General features: G+C 47.4%; 2 protein-coding genes across 3 annotated transcripts; both read left to right on the top strand.

Moving 5' to 3' along the window:
* The first annotated feature begins 730 nt into the window (after positions 1-730).
* Positions 731-3,109, top strand: LOC125509948 (transmembrane emp24 domain-containing protein p24beta2-like). Of its 2 annotated transcripts, none has more exons than XM_048675020.1 (5): positions 731-854; positions 1,449-1,665; positions 1,857-2,043; positions 2,138-2,245; positions 2,778-3,109. In XM_048675020.1, exons 2-5 carry the CDS (start codon positions 1,453-1,455, stop codon positions 2,909-2,911), a joined length of 642 nt encoding a protein of 213 aa, XP_048530977.1. In that variant the 5' UTR covers positions 731-854; positions 1,449-1,452; the 3' UTR covers positions 2,912-3,109. The 2 variants fall into 2 exon arrangements, with proteins under 2 accessions (XP_048530977.1, XP_048530976.1); XM_048675019.1 differs by having other exon boundaries at positions 742-854; positions 1,439-1,665.
* Positions 3,110-4,114: 1,005 nt separating this feature from the next.
* LOC125509947 (peroxidase 55-like) lies at positions 4,115-6,147 on the top strand. The gene is made up of 3 exons (XM_048675018.1): positions 4,115-4,490; positions 5,130-5,321; positions 5,429-6,147. The coding sequence occupies exons 1-3, from the start codon at positions 4,266-4,268 to the stop codon at positions 5,990-5,992; spliced, it is 981 nt and encodes a 326-aa protein (XP_048530975.1). The 5' UTR covers positions 4,115-4,265; the 3' UTR covers positions 5,993-6,147.
* Positions 6,148-14,138: the final 7,991 nt, after the last annotated feature.

The raw sequence follows: 14,138 nt of genomic DNA, 5'->3' as shown, positions 1-14,138 counted from the left end.
TGACTCCACGCTTCTAGGCTCGAATCCTTCAGGGCAGGGGACTGGCATGAGATGTTGGTGGTCTCTAGACACGGTGGTTTAGCAAGGGTCCGCTTGTGGCTACGTCAACGGTAGTCGGCGCTCTGCGGTGCTCGAATCCGAGAAAGAGAGAGGGGGAAGAATGAGATGCAAGAAAGGGATAGGTCCAGGGGGTCTTGCTTATCTCTTGGGTGAGGAGGTGGATGCTGGGGAGGCTACTAGAGCATGCTCTGCCATCGCGTCGTTCTCTTAGCGAGGGGTTGGAGACGACCCTGCTCCTCTTTGGGTTGGGCTTGGCCAAAATTTAGAAAAGGTTAGGCCTAGGTACAATCACTCCTTTTTATTTCTTCACCTGACGAGGGGGATCCACCCGCTGGTCAAATACCACTTTTGACCGTGTCTACATCATCATCCGATCGGGTAAACCCCCCGTCAGGGGTGTTTTTTTGACCGGTATGGGATTGTTTGGAGGGGGGGGGGACAAAAATAATAATATCAAGGGGTTATATGAACCACCAAGTTTATTCAGTATATTTTTTTTTCTGAGAAACATTTATTCAGGATAGTAAACTGGTCATTTTTCCCTAAAAATCTACTATATCCGGTTCCAGTAAAAAAAGTTAATCTCTATACGGGCCGAGCCCGTGCATGACGCCATTACTGGAAAGTGGGCCCGTGGCTTCATCCAAAGGCCCAGAAAATGCCCAGACGAACAAGTCACGTAATAAACCCAACAAAAAGGCGGAGAAAACCTCTCGTGCCTTGCGCTCTTCTCCCCACCGAAACTCCTCCGCCGCACCCCCGCCGGAGATTCGCCGGAACCGCCTTCGCCCAAGGTCAGCTCGATCCATCCAATCTCCCAGCACGCGCGTTTCGATTTCGCCCACCGCCACCCCGGATCGATCCCCTCCCCTTCCTCTGAATCCATCGACCGGCCGCGCGGGACAGCTCGCGTTGGCAATTCGATTTGTTTCTGGGAGGAAATCGCCCTCTCTCCCGCGGCTAGATGCGCGGGGTTTCTCGGGGTAGTCCGAGTTCCGTCCCGTCGTTGTTTGGATGCCGTGGTGCGCGCGCCTTGTGTGCGCTACTGGTTTCTCATTTCTCTGCCTGAAATTCACGGAGAGGGAGGACGCCCTCTGATTTTATTTCCTGGGAGCGCCGTCCAGATCTAGCGGGAATGCTTGTCTCCTTGCGCTTGTGCCCCAGTTTTGGAGATGGGGAGGTTGTTTAACTCTTACCCTAGGTTAGTCGTGTGGATTCGAAGTCATGGATCCGTGTGGATTTCAGAAGGAGATGCTCTATGTTGGTCCTCAGTTCGATGCTCTAGTGCAACTGTTTTGAATGGCATCATGTAGTTGAATTGCAGTCGTTTGATAATGCCCCAATCGTAGTTGCACAAGGTCTAACTTGTTTAATTTAGTCTCTGCCAGTCAGATGATGGACGTGAGGGGCTTGAGATTGGGTTATTTCTTGGTCCTATGCCTCGTGCCTTTCTTGCGCCATGCCGTGGCTATTCGCTTTGTGATGGACAGGGGAGAGTGCTTCTCTCACAATGTTGATTATGAAGGGGATACAGTTCATGTATCATTTGTTGTGATCAAGGCAGACACTCCATGGCACTATAGCGAGGATGGTGTCGATCTCGTGGTATGGTCTTCTTCTCCATATGTGCATTACTCCATTAATTTTAGCATAGTGAAATATGTGCTTGTTGTTGGCAGGGAACGATAATTGGCTAACTGTCATTACTTTTGTAGTTTATCTGTATACTTCTTTCACTAAGATGATTTTCTGCAAGTCACATCCACTGAAACTGATTCAGTCATGATTTATTGCAGGTGAAAGACCCTAATGGCAATCAGGTCCATGATTCTCGTGCCAAGGTTAGTGATAAGTTCGAATTCATAGTTCAGAAGAGAGGTGTCCACCGTTTCTGCTTCACCAACAAGTCCCCGTATCATGAAACTGTGGACTTTGATGTGCATGTTGGTCATTTTTCATATTTTGACCAGCATGCCAAAGATGGTAAACACTCACTCTCTCTCTCTCTCTCACATCAAATGGTGCAGAGACCAGTGTGTGCACCACTAATTCCTTTGTTCTGAAAAAACTGGTGCAGAGCATTTTGGTCCTTTGTTTGAACAAATAAGAAAGTTGGATGATGATCTGTACAACGTTCTGTTTGAACAGCACTGGCTAACTGCCCAAACAGACCGCCAAGCAATATGTAAGTTTCTCCTCTCACATTCTCTCTTGCAAGCATGTAAGTACTAGTGCATTGTAATATTTTAAGGCTCTCTTGTCTTCCTCTTTCTCTTTTATCCTAATAGCACCTCTGAGCTGTAACCTGTAACCATTGGCCAATGTGCGTTTCTCCTGATGCTTAATGAAAAATAATTTTTAGCACTGTTAGGTGCTCCAGCCTGCTATTTGTTCATCTTGTCTGAAGGTGCCAGCACAATCAACTTCAGCCACAGTTATACCATTTACCAACTTGAAAAGATGGCTAGTTTTGAGTTTCGGGGGTCACTGGGTACTCCACAACTAGGATCGTGAGCATGCGTGGCATGTTATATTTTGTATTGACATCATTTTTCTACCAGAGTCCTTCCATTGCACATTTGCAGAGTCCTCCCTGATGTCTAACTAATTTCTGCTGTCACGCCAGAATTTTATTTACTCTCTGTTGCATGTTTGAAATCACCATAGAAGGCATAGTTGCTAAAGGCCTAACATTTTCCTTATCTATTGTGATGCAGTAAATGAGAACATGAGCACGAGGGCAATTCACAAGGCACTCCTCGAATCAGCTGCCCTTATTGCAGCCAGTGCTGTGCAGGTCTACTTGCTGCGACGCCTCTTCGAGCGTAAGCTCGGTACATCTAGGGTCTAATTTCTACCTCTAGCTCTCCTCATACTTACCAACCCGACTGGACTTCATTACTACAGTGTGTGGTTTCAGGATGTTCTACACCCTGTTCAGATATTCATGAGTTTTTTTCTTTGAGAATTTTGTAATTTGGATGACACAGTATGGCGCAGCATTAGAGTGCCTTCTGTGTTCCTAGTTGCGCTCCTGAGTTTCAGTTCAGCTATGATATCCATCAACACTTGCATACTACTCTCTCCGTTCCTAAATATAAGTCTTTAGAGATTCCAATAAGGGACTACATATGGAGCAAAATGAGTGAATCTACACTTTAAAATATGTCTATATACATCCGTATGTAGTTTGTATTGAAATTTCGAAAAGGACTATTTAAAAACAGAGGGAGTAGTATGTGCTAACCGCTTCGTGGCACAATTATGAAAATGTTTGAAACATGAAGGTCAAACAACAAGGGCTCCTAATTTTATGTTTTGGGAAAGTTGAAGTGAGTTTTTTTTTGTAAATATAAAATAAATAGGGGGATCCTTTTGTTGTCAAGCCCTCTGAACAACAAAAAATGGCTGGATTGAACTGAAAGGAGTGGACTGCCAGCCCAGACCTGCTAGTCTGCTTCAGTACCCTTTATATGGCAATCACAGGCCATGTTTCCAATGATAGATAGATAATTTAGTTTGCATTATCCAATCATCTTGTGATTCAGCTATGATTCCTTGATCTGATTGCCTGTTACAAGATATCTCGATCGTCAGACGATGCCAAATCCAAGGAGATGAAACAGCCCCAACCCATGTGCAGCCCAGCCTCAGTCAACCCACAGTTCCTCTTCTCTCTAGATTTGATTGGTTCCACAGAGTCTCACACTTACGAGCATTTGAAAAGTCCCAACATGATTGGCAACTTGGCATGGCCGTCTCTCACTAGCATCGTGCCAGGAATATATCCCTTTTCAGTGCCATGATCATAATCTAGGCGCTTTTAAAAATGGTTCACATAACTAACGAACAAAGCCTCGTTGGAATAATATCTTTCAGCGAATCGTATTACAGATAATACAGCTTCCAATTTGGCAATTTGCATTATCCTCATCTCAATCATCACCTTCATCCCTATAATAATTCTCAGTACAGAAAAAGAAGAAGAGAGGAAAGCTGTATACATAGGGAGGCCCATCTTTGCTGTCCTCTGGCCCGCCTCTCACTGTCACTCACTTGTAGCCAGTGGCAAGTGAGGCAGCAGCAGCTTGTAGCTATAGCTGCCTTCTCCCCACGGGAAACCAAAATTCGATTCCAATACGCACGCGCACGCGGAAGCAACGCACCCCGAGCGGCTGAGCCGGCTGACCTCCAGGGCCAGAGCCATGGAGCAGCGGAGAAGGGGCGGCTGCTTCTGCTTGCTCGCCGTGGCGGCGGCGGTGGTGGCGGTGGCGGCCGGTGGCGAGGCGAAGCTGTCGCCGGACCACTACCGCAGGACGTGCCCGCGCGTGGAGTCGATCGTGCGGTCAGCCGTGGCCAGGAAGGTGAGGGCGACCTTCGTCACCGTCCCGGCCACCCTCAGGCTCTTCTTCCACGACTGCTTCGTCCAGGTGAGCCGCCGCCCGCCGCTGAGATCGATCTGCCCATGCATCATTGGAACCTCTCAGCTCTCTTGGAATCAGATTCTTTTCTTCCCTGTAAACTTCCATGATTCCGTCGCTGCTAGAGAGGATTTCTTCCGGTTGCAGCTAGTTGCATTTGCAGATTGCAAACAGTGGCAACTTGCAGCCAGCTGCTTTTGCAATTTCCAGCTCAGCGGCACGAGCAGCTTGTCGTGCACTAGTGATGTGACCCCATTAGCCAGCCACTGATTGGCCCCATCCTGAGTACAGTAGATCACAGTGCAATTGGCTGATTAATCTGCTTGTCCCAGCAAAGCAGAGAGCATTTCGCACTTGATGAGTAGTACTTTTCTCAGCGAGGTTAGGTGGAGATCAGGTCAGATCAGACAGAGTGGCAGATAATTGCTGGCTGCGCGTGAGCAAAGCTCGCTCGATCGGCTCCGCCATCACGCGCGCGCCCGTGGCTCCTGCCATGTGAGTTGTGACCGCACGACCTTCCTGTCAACCCGGCTGCTTTGCCGCGTCCGACGTGGCCGACCACGTGGTCCACGTCACTTGAGGATGATCATCTACGTATCTTTTTACTGCTCATGGTCACGCGGTGCGGTGGCATGTTTTGTTGGGCAGGGCTGTGACGCGTCGGTGATGATCGCGTCCGGCAGCAACGACGCCGAGAAGGACGCGCCGGACAACCAGTCCCTCGCCGGCGACGGCTTCGACACCGTCGTTCGCGCCAAGGCCGCCGTCGAGAAGGCCTGCCCCGGCGTCGTCTCCTGCGCCGACGTCCTCGCCCTCGCCGCCCGCGACGTCGTCTCCATGGTAAACATGCCATCTTTTGCATCTCATTGCACCTCCCGTCGTGTCCTCTATCCCTAACAATCTAGTCCGTCTGATCTGATCCCTGTGCCGGTGCGCGCCAATGGCAGTCGTCGGGCCCGAGCTGGACGGTGGAGCTCGGCCGGCTGGACGGGCTCGTCTCCAAGGCCGGCGACGTCACGGGCAGGCTGCCGGGCCCGGACATGCGGCCGGACGCCATCACCGCGCTGTTCGACGGCAACGGCCTCGCCGTGCGCGACATGGTCGCGCTCTCGGGCGCGCACACCGTCGGCTTCTCCCACTGCGCGCGCTTCGCGGGGCGGCTGTACCGGCGCGGCGCGGCGGACCCGTCGTTAAGCCCGTCGTACGCGCGGCAGCTGATGGCGGCGTGCCCGCCGGACGTGGACCCGACCATCGCCGTCGACATGGACCCCGTCACGCCCACCGTGTTCGACAACAAGTACTACGCCAACCTGGCCGCGGGCCTGGGGCTGTTCGCCTCCGACCAGGCGCTGCACGACGGCGCGGCCTCGCGGCCGGCCGTGGAGGGGTTCGCCGGGAACCAGACGCTCTTCTTCGAGGCGTTCAAGGAGGCCATGGTGAAGCTGGGGAGGGTCGGGGTGAAGAGCGGCGGCGACGGGGAGATCAGACGAGACTGCACCGCCTTCAACTAGTAGGAGAGGAGGAGGCCGGCCGACGGGCGCGGTGCACTAGCTTGTACTACTAATTGAGAAATGTTATACGGTCTTGATGGATGCATTGATAAAAAGAAAAAAAGATATAAATGCACGCAAGTAGTAGCACGCACAGTCTGATCTGCAATTGTCTACGATGTTCTTCATTGTCATGTGCACTATTGGTCCAGCCAATGGATCTTGTTGCTCTTATGGCTGCTCGCACGCTTCAGCAGGGGCCTCACGGAGCTGGGCTACACGCGAAGGTACCGTTGCTGTCCCGTGGTGGGGATCTGCACTTGCTCCGGGTGAGAACACTGCATCGGTTTTGTCGATGCTGACGGCAACAGGTGTCCGTAGTTTTCCTCGTGGAGGTGCTGCCGTGGAGCTTGTGCCCTCCTCGCTGCCTGGTTTCGTGGTATCCGGGTGAAAACCTATGATCGGCCTTGCCGGTTCAGATGGTGCCATGGCGGTGATGTGTCCTCAACACCGCTTCCCCTTGGAGGCATCATCGTGAATACCCAAATGACGATTTCCGTTATTGCGTGTGGTTGAAGGTCGTGTGTTAGGTGGCGGTGGGGCAGCCAGCTTAGGGATGGACCGTGGCGTTCTGGCTCTGCCAGCGTCATCTTGGCTCGGTCATTCCTTGGAGTGGGTTTGATTCTTTCATCCGAAGCCGAGTTAGCGGGGTGTGATCCTCTTTGGACCACCTCGTTTCTGTATGACACCTCTCCCCTCTACGGGGTGTTGTTGGTGGCGACCAGACGGCCAACGTTCAAGACTCACCTTGCTTGGTCAGATAAAGATGAAAGTTGAGACCTTGGGGGAAACCCCTAGCCCAGGTCCTCCCGGAGCGGATGATGGCGGCGCATCCGACGTCGCGACCCTTCTTGAAGGCATCATCTAGGGGTCTGCTTGGTTGACGTGTGGGTGTTGCGGCGGGGATGTTCGTGGTGGTGGTGCAGCTGGACGGGTTGGCGGTGGTATGTGTTCCTCTGTGGTGGTGTTCTTCGATGTCGTCTCTGTTGTTGTGCATGCTCAAGACCTCCATGGTTGCTGTTGTGGTGTGGCGAGCTTCGTGCTCTTGGCATTGTCTCGGTTCATCTTTGCTCAATGATGCCGCAAGATGCGTCTCTAACTTGCTAATCGTTCCTGATTTTCCATGGCAGAGTGCCCTGTCAAGGTTCGTGCTAGTCACTCGTTGATGTGGATGCTCTTCTGTTGCGCCGTGGTGCCTAATACGCACGCCAGTGTGGTGCGTTAGGCTGCTTGTCAAGTCTTGGTATTGTGATCCCTTGACGACTCCCCTCATCTACTTATGCCTCGTGGCGATGTCCTTTGGTTTGCTAGCTAGGCGTGCCCTGTCTTGGGTGTCCATTGTTTTTTGTTTCTTTTCTTCTTTTACCCTTGTTGTAAGATTTTTCGGCCTGGTTTCTCTCATAAACAGGGTCAACTTGTTTATGCTTTTGCACCGGTTTTCCTTATAAATGGGATCAATCTCATGACAACATGGCCACTTTGAAATATATTCAGGTGGGGAGCCTTCCCCCTCGGTGACCATTTAAAAAAGTGTCGTAGTTGTAGCTGTTAGAATTCGGTTTCGTCAGTGTTCCTCAGTTAAACCGTTAATAGCAGAAATAAGCTACGACTTGGTCCTAGGTTGTTAGGATATATCATTGATCGCCCTGATCCGATCATGGGATGGCACGACACTAACGGTCATGGCAACAATGTAAGGTGGCGTGTGAGGAGTGTTGGGATGGGTGGCAGCACTCACGACTCGGACGTGGCCTGTTTTTTTTTTCCGGTTAGCATTGTATAATCACCGAATAAATAGAGAAAGTAGAAGAAAAGTTGTCGGTTGAACACGACACGAAATCATCGTTTCTTTCTCCCCCTCTCTAGTTTTATCTCGCGTGACCTCGAGCCAAGACTAACAAGTGACATCAAAGCCTTGACTTTTGGTCCCTGTGATGACCGGTCATGGTGACAATGTAAGGTGGCGAGCTCAATGATCCGATCAGCGACAAGATGATCATGCAGAAGTGGCCCCGTATTGTCCCCAAGCGCTACTCGTAGCTCGCTGTGTCCATCGATAACCTCATTGATCTTGACACGGGATCGATCAAGGAGATCGTCGGCCATTTCAAGGCAGCAGAGGAGCACTACAAGCTTCTAATTCTTATATAAAGAAAACTTTTTCGTTTCACTTTGTCTCGATTTTTCTAGAATCTCCAGAAAAAAGAATAGCTCTATCCTTTATTTAATACTCGTGGCAGCAGAGGAGTATTTAATAATAAAATAATAAGAGACTATTAAATAAAATGAGAATACTACTAAATTAGAACCTAATTAAGATAGTAGGACTAATCTATGCACGAGATATAGGCAGGCAAAAGAGGGATTTTTGTCGTTTGTGGATCACTTGGATAAACACAACAACACGGGTATATAAAGTATTCGATAGTTATAGTAAATTAATACACAGCCTGTACAAGAATAAATTGATTCTTAATCGTAAAATGCTTGCACAAGACTTAATGATTATTCGTTCGCCGGAACCAGAAGTAAAAATTGTTGTGGATAGGGATCCTATAAAAACATCTTTTGAGGAATGGGCCAGACCTGGCCATTTCTCAAGAACACTAGCTAAGGGCCCTGATAGGATGAATTATCGGAAGAGGATCATTTAACTGTAGCAAGAGCAAGAAAAATTGAGCGTTTCTTATTACAACTGTTCTTTGCGGCAGAAGTTTTTACTGGTTCTCCAGGAAAGTATGTTGCTCTTGTGGAAACTATTAGGGGATTTCAACTAATCCTAGACACTGAGGAGGAGGGAGGCACCAAGTTGCTGCTCACCGAGGAGGAGTGGTGAGCACGTGCCGGATGACACGAGCACAACAGCTCCTCAAGTGGCGGCTCGAATATTGGTAAGAAGCAACGCAAGAAGGGCCAGTGCGAGCGTGGCAAGGACGCAACGTGCGAGCGTGGCAAGGACGCGAAAAGGAGCGGGACGAGGCTGCCGACATGGCTGCCGACATGGCACTGGTTGCCGAGGTTAAGGACGAAGAGCCTGCACTTCTCATGGCTTAGTCGCGACTCCGCCCATGCAGCCACCACGTCAGAGTGCGGCGTCGAGTCATCCACCTCAACGAGGAGCGCACCAAGGTCTGCCTCGGCGTCGAGGGAAAGGGGAAGGAGCCCAAGTGGCACATGGACACAGGTGCATCCAACCACATGACCGGCAATGCCATTGCCTTCTCCAAGCTAGATCGACACGTCTCCAACAGACAACTCTTGTTCTAGTCAATTTGAAAGCACAACTGTATATGTTACCTTTTACTAGCCTGCTTTTTCTTACTTTGTTGTCCTATAGAGATACATGATAGCTACATGTATGGTTGTTGAGTCCCTTTGGTGATCCGATAATGAATAGCAAAAAGGGTCCCTCTTCTGTAAAATGTGACCCTGATTTATCGAACCCACAAGAGGATGTGCACTTATGACAAGGGTTTCTACAAAGTTTTTGTGAGAGATTCAAATTCTAGTTTTTAGACTGGATCGTCATCACCTTTGCTACTAAAATACTCATAATAAAAACAATATGAGGACTTGATTCTTACAACCATATGTTTGTGATTGGGATCATCATGATCTTAATTTTTGCTCTAGAAGACACCCGTTAAGATGTGCTTGCAATGACTCGAAGTAGGGATTGTGGTCCAGATTACGTCTTCACCAGAACACGGCCTGCATCAAGAACCAGTTTTCCAGCTGTGGGCCCTATCCGTCACACAGGATTACCCTGGTTATTAAGATAAATCAGGCAAAAGCATTGGGCATTCAATGACTAAACCTCATGTATCCCCAAGGGTTGGCTTCATGCTACCGTACTAAACCTTTAGGCCACTCATGTTCATAATAGTGCCCCAGTTCCTCCATGCTCCTAACCTCTCGTTGATTGAACTCCGGGATCCTACGTACCTGCAGGGCCGAAGAACGTGAGAGAGTCAAGAGATAACTACAATACAATTTTATTTTACACATACATGACGTTCATTCGAAGTCATTTCATCGAACCCTCATACAAACACATCGGGTTGCAAGGTTATGCCTCTACCCATTGACTTACCGAATTAATCACACACAGCGACTAGGTCGCATGATAAAATCACCGAAGAAGACATCGAGATGAAAATTTTATTGATAATATGTCTTATAGTGGTTGCCGGATGCAACACACATTTACAAGTATGGCTAACTTTAAGGTGGATTGCCGGGGTGGTGGCTATGGAGATGAGACAGGAAATGTTGGCGGCTAGGATTTGTAAATGGCTTCTGTTGTAGATACTGAGGTTTCCGGCGATGATCCTTTGCGATTCTGGTACGAGGCCCTTCATAAAAGTTGGTGGGTTGGACGCCACGGTGCCGGCTGGCACCTGGTATGAGCGCTGCTATGAGCTCGTACCAGATGCTGTCTTGCGCTTTGTTTGTTCTTGTGCGTCTCCCATTTAATGTCTTCTTTCTCCATTTTGCTTCTTTTCTTGTATGACTTTTTTTCCTATGGAAACAAAACAAAGAGAGGATTTCATAATCTCTTGCATTCTTTAATCATTACTGGAAATATCGGAGGGAATATCTCAGATTTAATAAGATAAACTGGTTTAAACAACGGTGTGATGAGCATAAAAAGTACACTCATCAAACTCCGCAAGCTTAAACCTTGATCACTCTCGAGCAACATAGATAGAAACCAAAACCGTAAGGAACATAGTTGTTTAAACCGGAATAATGAGAAGGTTTGGTTCATTTACGATCGATATGCCTAGATAGCCCTTTGCTCTGTAGCGGTGGCATGGTTATTATGCAAGTGTTAGTGAAGCAAATATAATCAACACAAAATTCTTGCTCAACTATAGAAAATATTAAAGTAGCTCTTATTCTATTTACTCTAGTTAACACTTTTTTGCCTGGAACGAACGGAAGGGAATATTCTTTCTTGAGCAATTAAAACATAAATTACGAGAGTGAAAGGTATGTAAAGACAACATGACACTAGAGTAACTCGCTAACACTCACAAGTGTCTCCTCATCAATGCTCTCAACCACTTCTTTCAATCATTGCTTGTTGAAACTTTCATTGTCCAGTGATGGGATTATGCCAAAGAAATGATACATGCATAGGGTATCGTTGTGGCTTAAGTTTGAGTACTATGGGCTAATTGTTGGGGAACGTATTAATTTTAAAAAAATTCCTACGCACACGCAAGATCATGGTGATGCATAGCAACGAGAGGAGAGAGTGTTGTCTATGTACCCTCGTAGACCGTAAGCGGAAGCGTTATATCAACGCGGTTGATGTAGTCGTACGTCTTCATGATCCGACCGATCCAAGTACCGAACACACGGCACCTCCGAGTTCTGCACACGTTCGGCTCGGTGACGTCCTCGCCTTCTCGAGCCTTCTCGATCCAGCAAGAGGGGCGAAGTAGTAGATGAGTTCCGGCAGCACGACGGCGTGGTGACGGTGTTGGTGAAGAACAATCTCCGCAGGGCTTCGCCTAAGCACTACGAAAACTATGACGGAGGATAAACTAGAGGGGACGGTTGCCGGCACACGGCTTGGTGTTTCTTGATGTGCCTTGGGTGCTAGCCCTACCCCTCTATTTATATGTTGAGCCTTGGGGTCGAAACTTGGAGTAAAAGCCTCCACAAAGTCGGTTTTCACCCGAAAGACAAGAGTCCTTCTCGGACTCCAGGGCCAGATGCCAGGGTTCCCGGCGTCTGGACCCAGACGCCAAGGGACCCTGGCGTCTGGCCCCTGGACTCCGCAAAACTTCCTTTTGCGCTTTCCAAAAACCTTGTGGGCTTTCCCCCTTTGGCCCAAATAAAGTGTTCTCGTACCCAAACATTTTCGGGGAACATCCGGAACCCCTTCTGGTGAATTCCGGAACCCTTCGAGTCCAAAACACTATTATCCCATATATCAATCTTTATCTTCGGACCATTTCCGGAGTGCCTCGTCATGTTCGTGATCTTATCCGGAACTCCGAACAACATTCGGTCACCAACATACATGACTCATAGTACTATATCGTCAACGAACGTTAAGCGTGCGGACCCTACGAGTTCGAGAACTATGTAGACATGACCGAGACACCTCTCTGGTCAATAACCAATAGCGGGACCTGGATGCCCATATTGGCTCCTACATATTCTACTAAGATCTTTATCGGTCAGACCGCATAACAACATACGTTGTCCCTTTGTCATCGGTATGTTACTTGACGGAGATTTTCGGGTCGTCGGTATTTTCAATACCTAGTTTCAATCTCGTTAACCGACAAGTTTCTCTTTACTCGTTGCGAAATACATTAGTGCAATGCTTGCAAGGACTTATAGTGATCTGCATTACCGAGTGGGCCCAGAGATACCTCTCCGACAATTCGGAGTGACAAAGTCCTAATCTCGAAATACGCCAACCCAACAAGTACCTTCGGAGACACCTGTAGAGCACCTTTATTAATCACCCAGTACGTTGTGACGTTTGGTAGCACACAAAGTTTCCTTCGGTAAACGGGAGTTGCATAATCTCATCATAGGAACATGTATAAGTCATGAAGAAAGCAATAGCAACAAAACTAAACGATCAAGTTGCTAAGCTAACGGATGTGTCAAGTCATGACATCATTTCTCCTAATGATGTGATCCAAAGACAACTCATGTCTATGGTTAGGAAACTTAACCATCTTTGATTAACGAGCTAGTCAAGTAGAGGCATACTAGTGACACTATGTTTGTCTATGTATTCACACATGTATTATGTTTCCGATTAATGCAATTCTAGCATGAATAAGAAACATTTATCATGATATAAGGAAATATTAATAACAACTTTATTATTGCCTCTAGGGCATATTTCCTTCAGTCTCCCACTTGCACTAGAGTCAATAATCTAGCTCACATCGTCATGTGATTTAACACCAATAGTTCACATCTTTATGTGATTAGTTCACATCTTCATGTGACTAACACCCAAAGGGTTTACTAGAGTCAATAATCTAGTTCACATCGCTATGTGATTAACACCCAAAGAGTACTAAGGTGTGATCATGTTTTGCTTGTGAGAGAAGTTTAGTCTACGGGTCTGCCACATTCAGATCCATATGTATTTTGCAAATTTCTATGTCAACAATGCTCTGCACAGAGCTACTTTAGCTAATTGCTCCCACTATCAATATGTATCCAGATTGAGACTCTGGATCAGTGTCAAAACTTTCATCGACGTAACCCTTTACGACGAACCTTTTGTCACCTCCATAATTGAGAAACATATCCTTATTCCACTAAGGACCTTTTGTCACCTCCATAATTGAGAAACATATCCTTATTCCACTAAGGATAATTTTGATCGCTGTCCAGTGATCTACTCCTAGATCACTATTATACTCCCTTGCCAAACTCAGTGGTAGGGTATACAATAGATCTGGTACACAACATGGCATACGTTATAGAACCTATGGCTGAGGCATAGGGAATGACTTTCATTCTCTTTCTATCTTCTGCCGTGGTCGGGCTTTGAGTCTTACTCAATTTCACACCTTCTAACACAGGCAAGAACTCTTTCTTTGACTGTTCCATTTTGAACTATTTTAAAATCTTGTCAAGGTATGTACTCATTGAAAAAACTGATCAAGCGTCTTGATCTATCTCTATAGATCTTGATGCTCAATATGCAAGCAACTTCACCGAGGTCTTTCTTTGAAAAAAACCTTTCAAATACTCATTTATGCTTTCCAAAAAATTCTACATTATTTCTGATCAACAATATGTCATTCACATATACTTATCAGAAATGCTGTAGTGCTCCCACTCACTTTCTTATAAATACAGGCTTCACCGCAAGTCTGTATAAAACTATATGCTTTGATAAACTCATCAAAGCGTATATTCCAACTCCGAGAAGCTTGCACCAGTCCATAGATGGATCGCGGGAGCTTGCACACTTTGTTAGCATCCTTTGGATCGATAAAACCTTCAGGTTGCATCATATACAACTCTTCTTCCAGAAATCCATTTAGGAATGCAGTCTTTATATCCATTTGCCAAATTTCATAATAATAAAATGCGGAAATTGCTAACATGA

This window comes from Triticum urartu, chromosome 5, assembly GCF_003073215.2.
Source record: "Triticum urartu cultivar G1812 chromosome 5, Tu2.1, whole genome shotgun sequence".
Lineage (NCBI taxonomy): Eukaryota > Viridiplantae > Streptophyta > Magnoliopsida > Poales > Poaceae > Triticum > Triticum urartu.
Note: the sequence above shows the minus strand (reverse complement) of the source record. Positions and strands in the feature narration are given on the sequence as shown.

What these genes read in the sequence shown, in the direction of transcription:
- LOC125509948 (XM_048675020.1), top strand. Translation starts at nt 1,453, where the DNA reads ATGATGGACGTGAGGGGCTTGAGATTGGGTTATTTCTTGGTCCTATGC. An exon ending in AGGATGGTGTCGATCTCGTG is followed by an intron (nt 1,666 to 1,856) that starts GTATGGTCTTCT and finishes GATTTATTGCAG; the next exon opens with GTGAAAGACCCTAATGGCAA. An exon ending in TGACCAGCATGCCAAAGATG is followed by an intron (nt 2,044 to 2,137) that starts GTAAACACTCAC and finishes AAACTGGTGCAG; the next exon opens with AGCATTTTGGTCCTTTGTTT.
- LOC125509947 (XM_048675018.1), top strand. Translation starts at nt 4,266, where the DNA reads ATGGAGCAGCGGAGAAGGGGCGGCTGCTTCTGCTTGCTCGCCGTGGCG. An exon ending in TCCACGACTGCTTCGTCCAG is followed by an intron (nt 4,491 to 5,129) that starts GTGAGCCGCCGC and finishes TTTGTTGGGCAG; the next exon opens with GGCTGTGACGCGTCGGTGAT. An exon ending in CCCGCGACGTCGTCTCCATG is followed by an intron (nt 5,322 to 5,428) that starts GTAAACATGCCA and finishes CGCCAATGGCAG; the next exon opens with TCGTCGGGCCCGAGCTGGAC.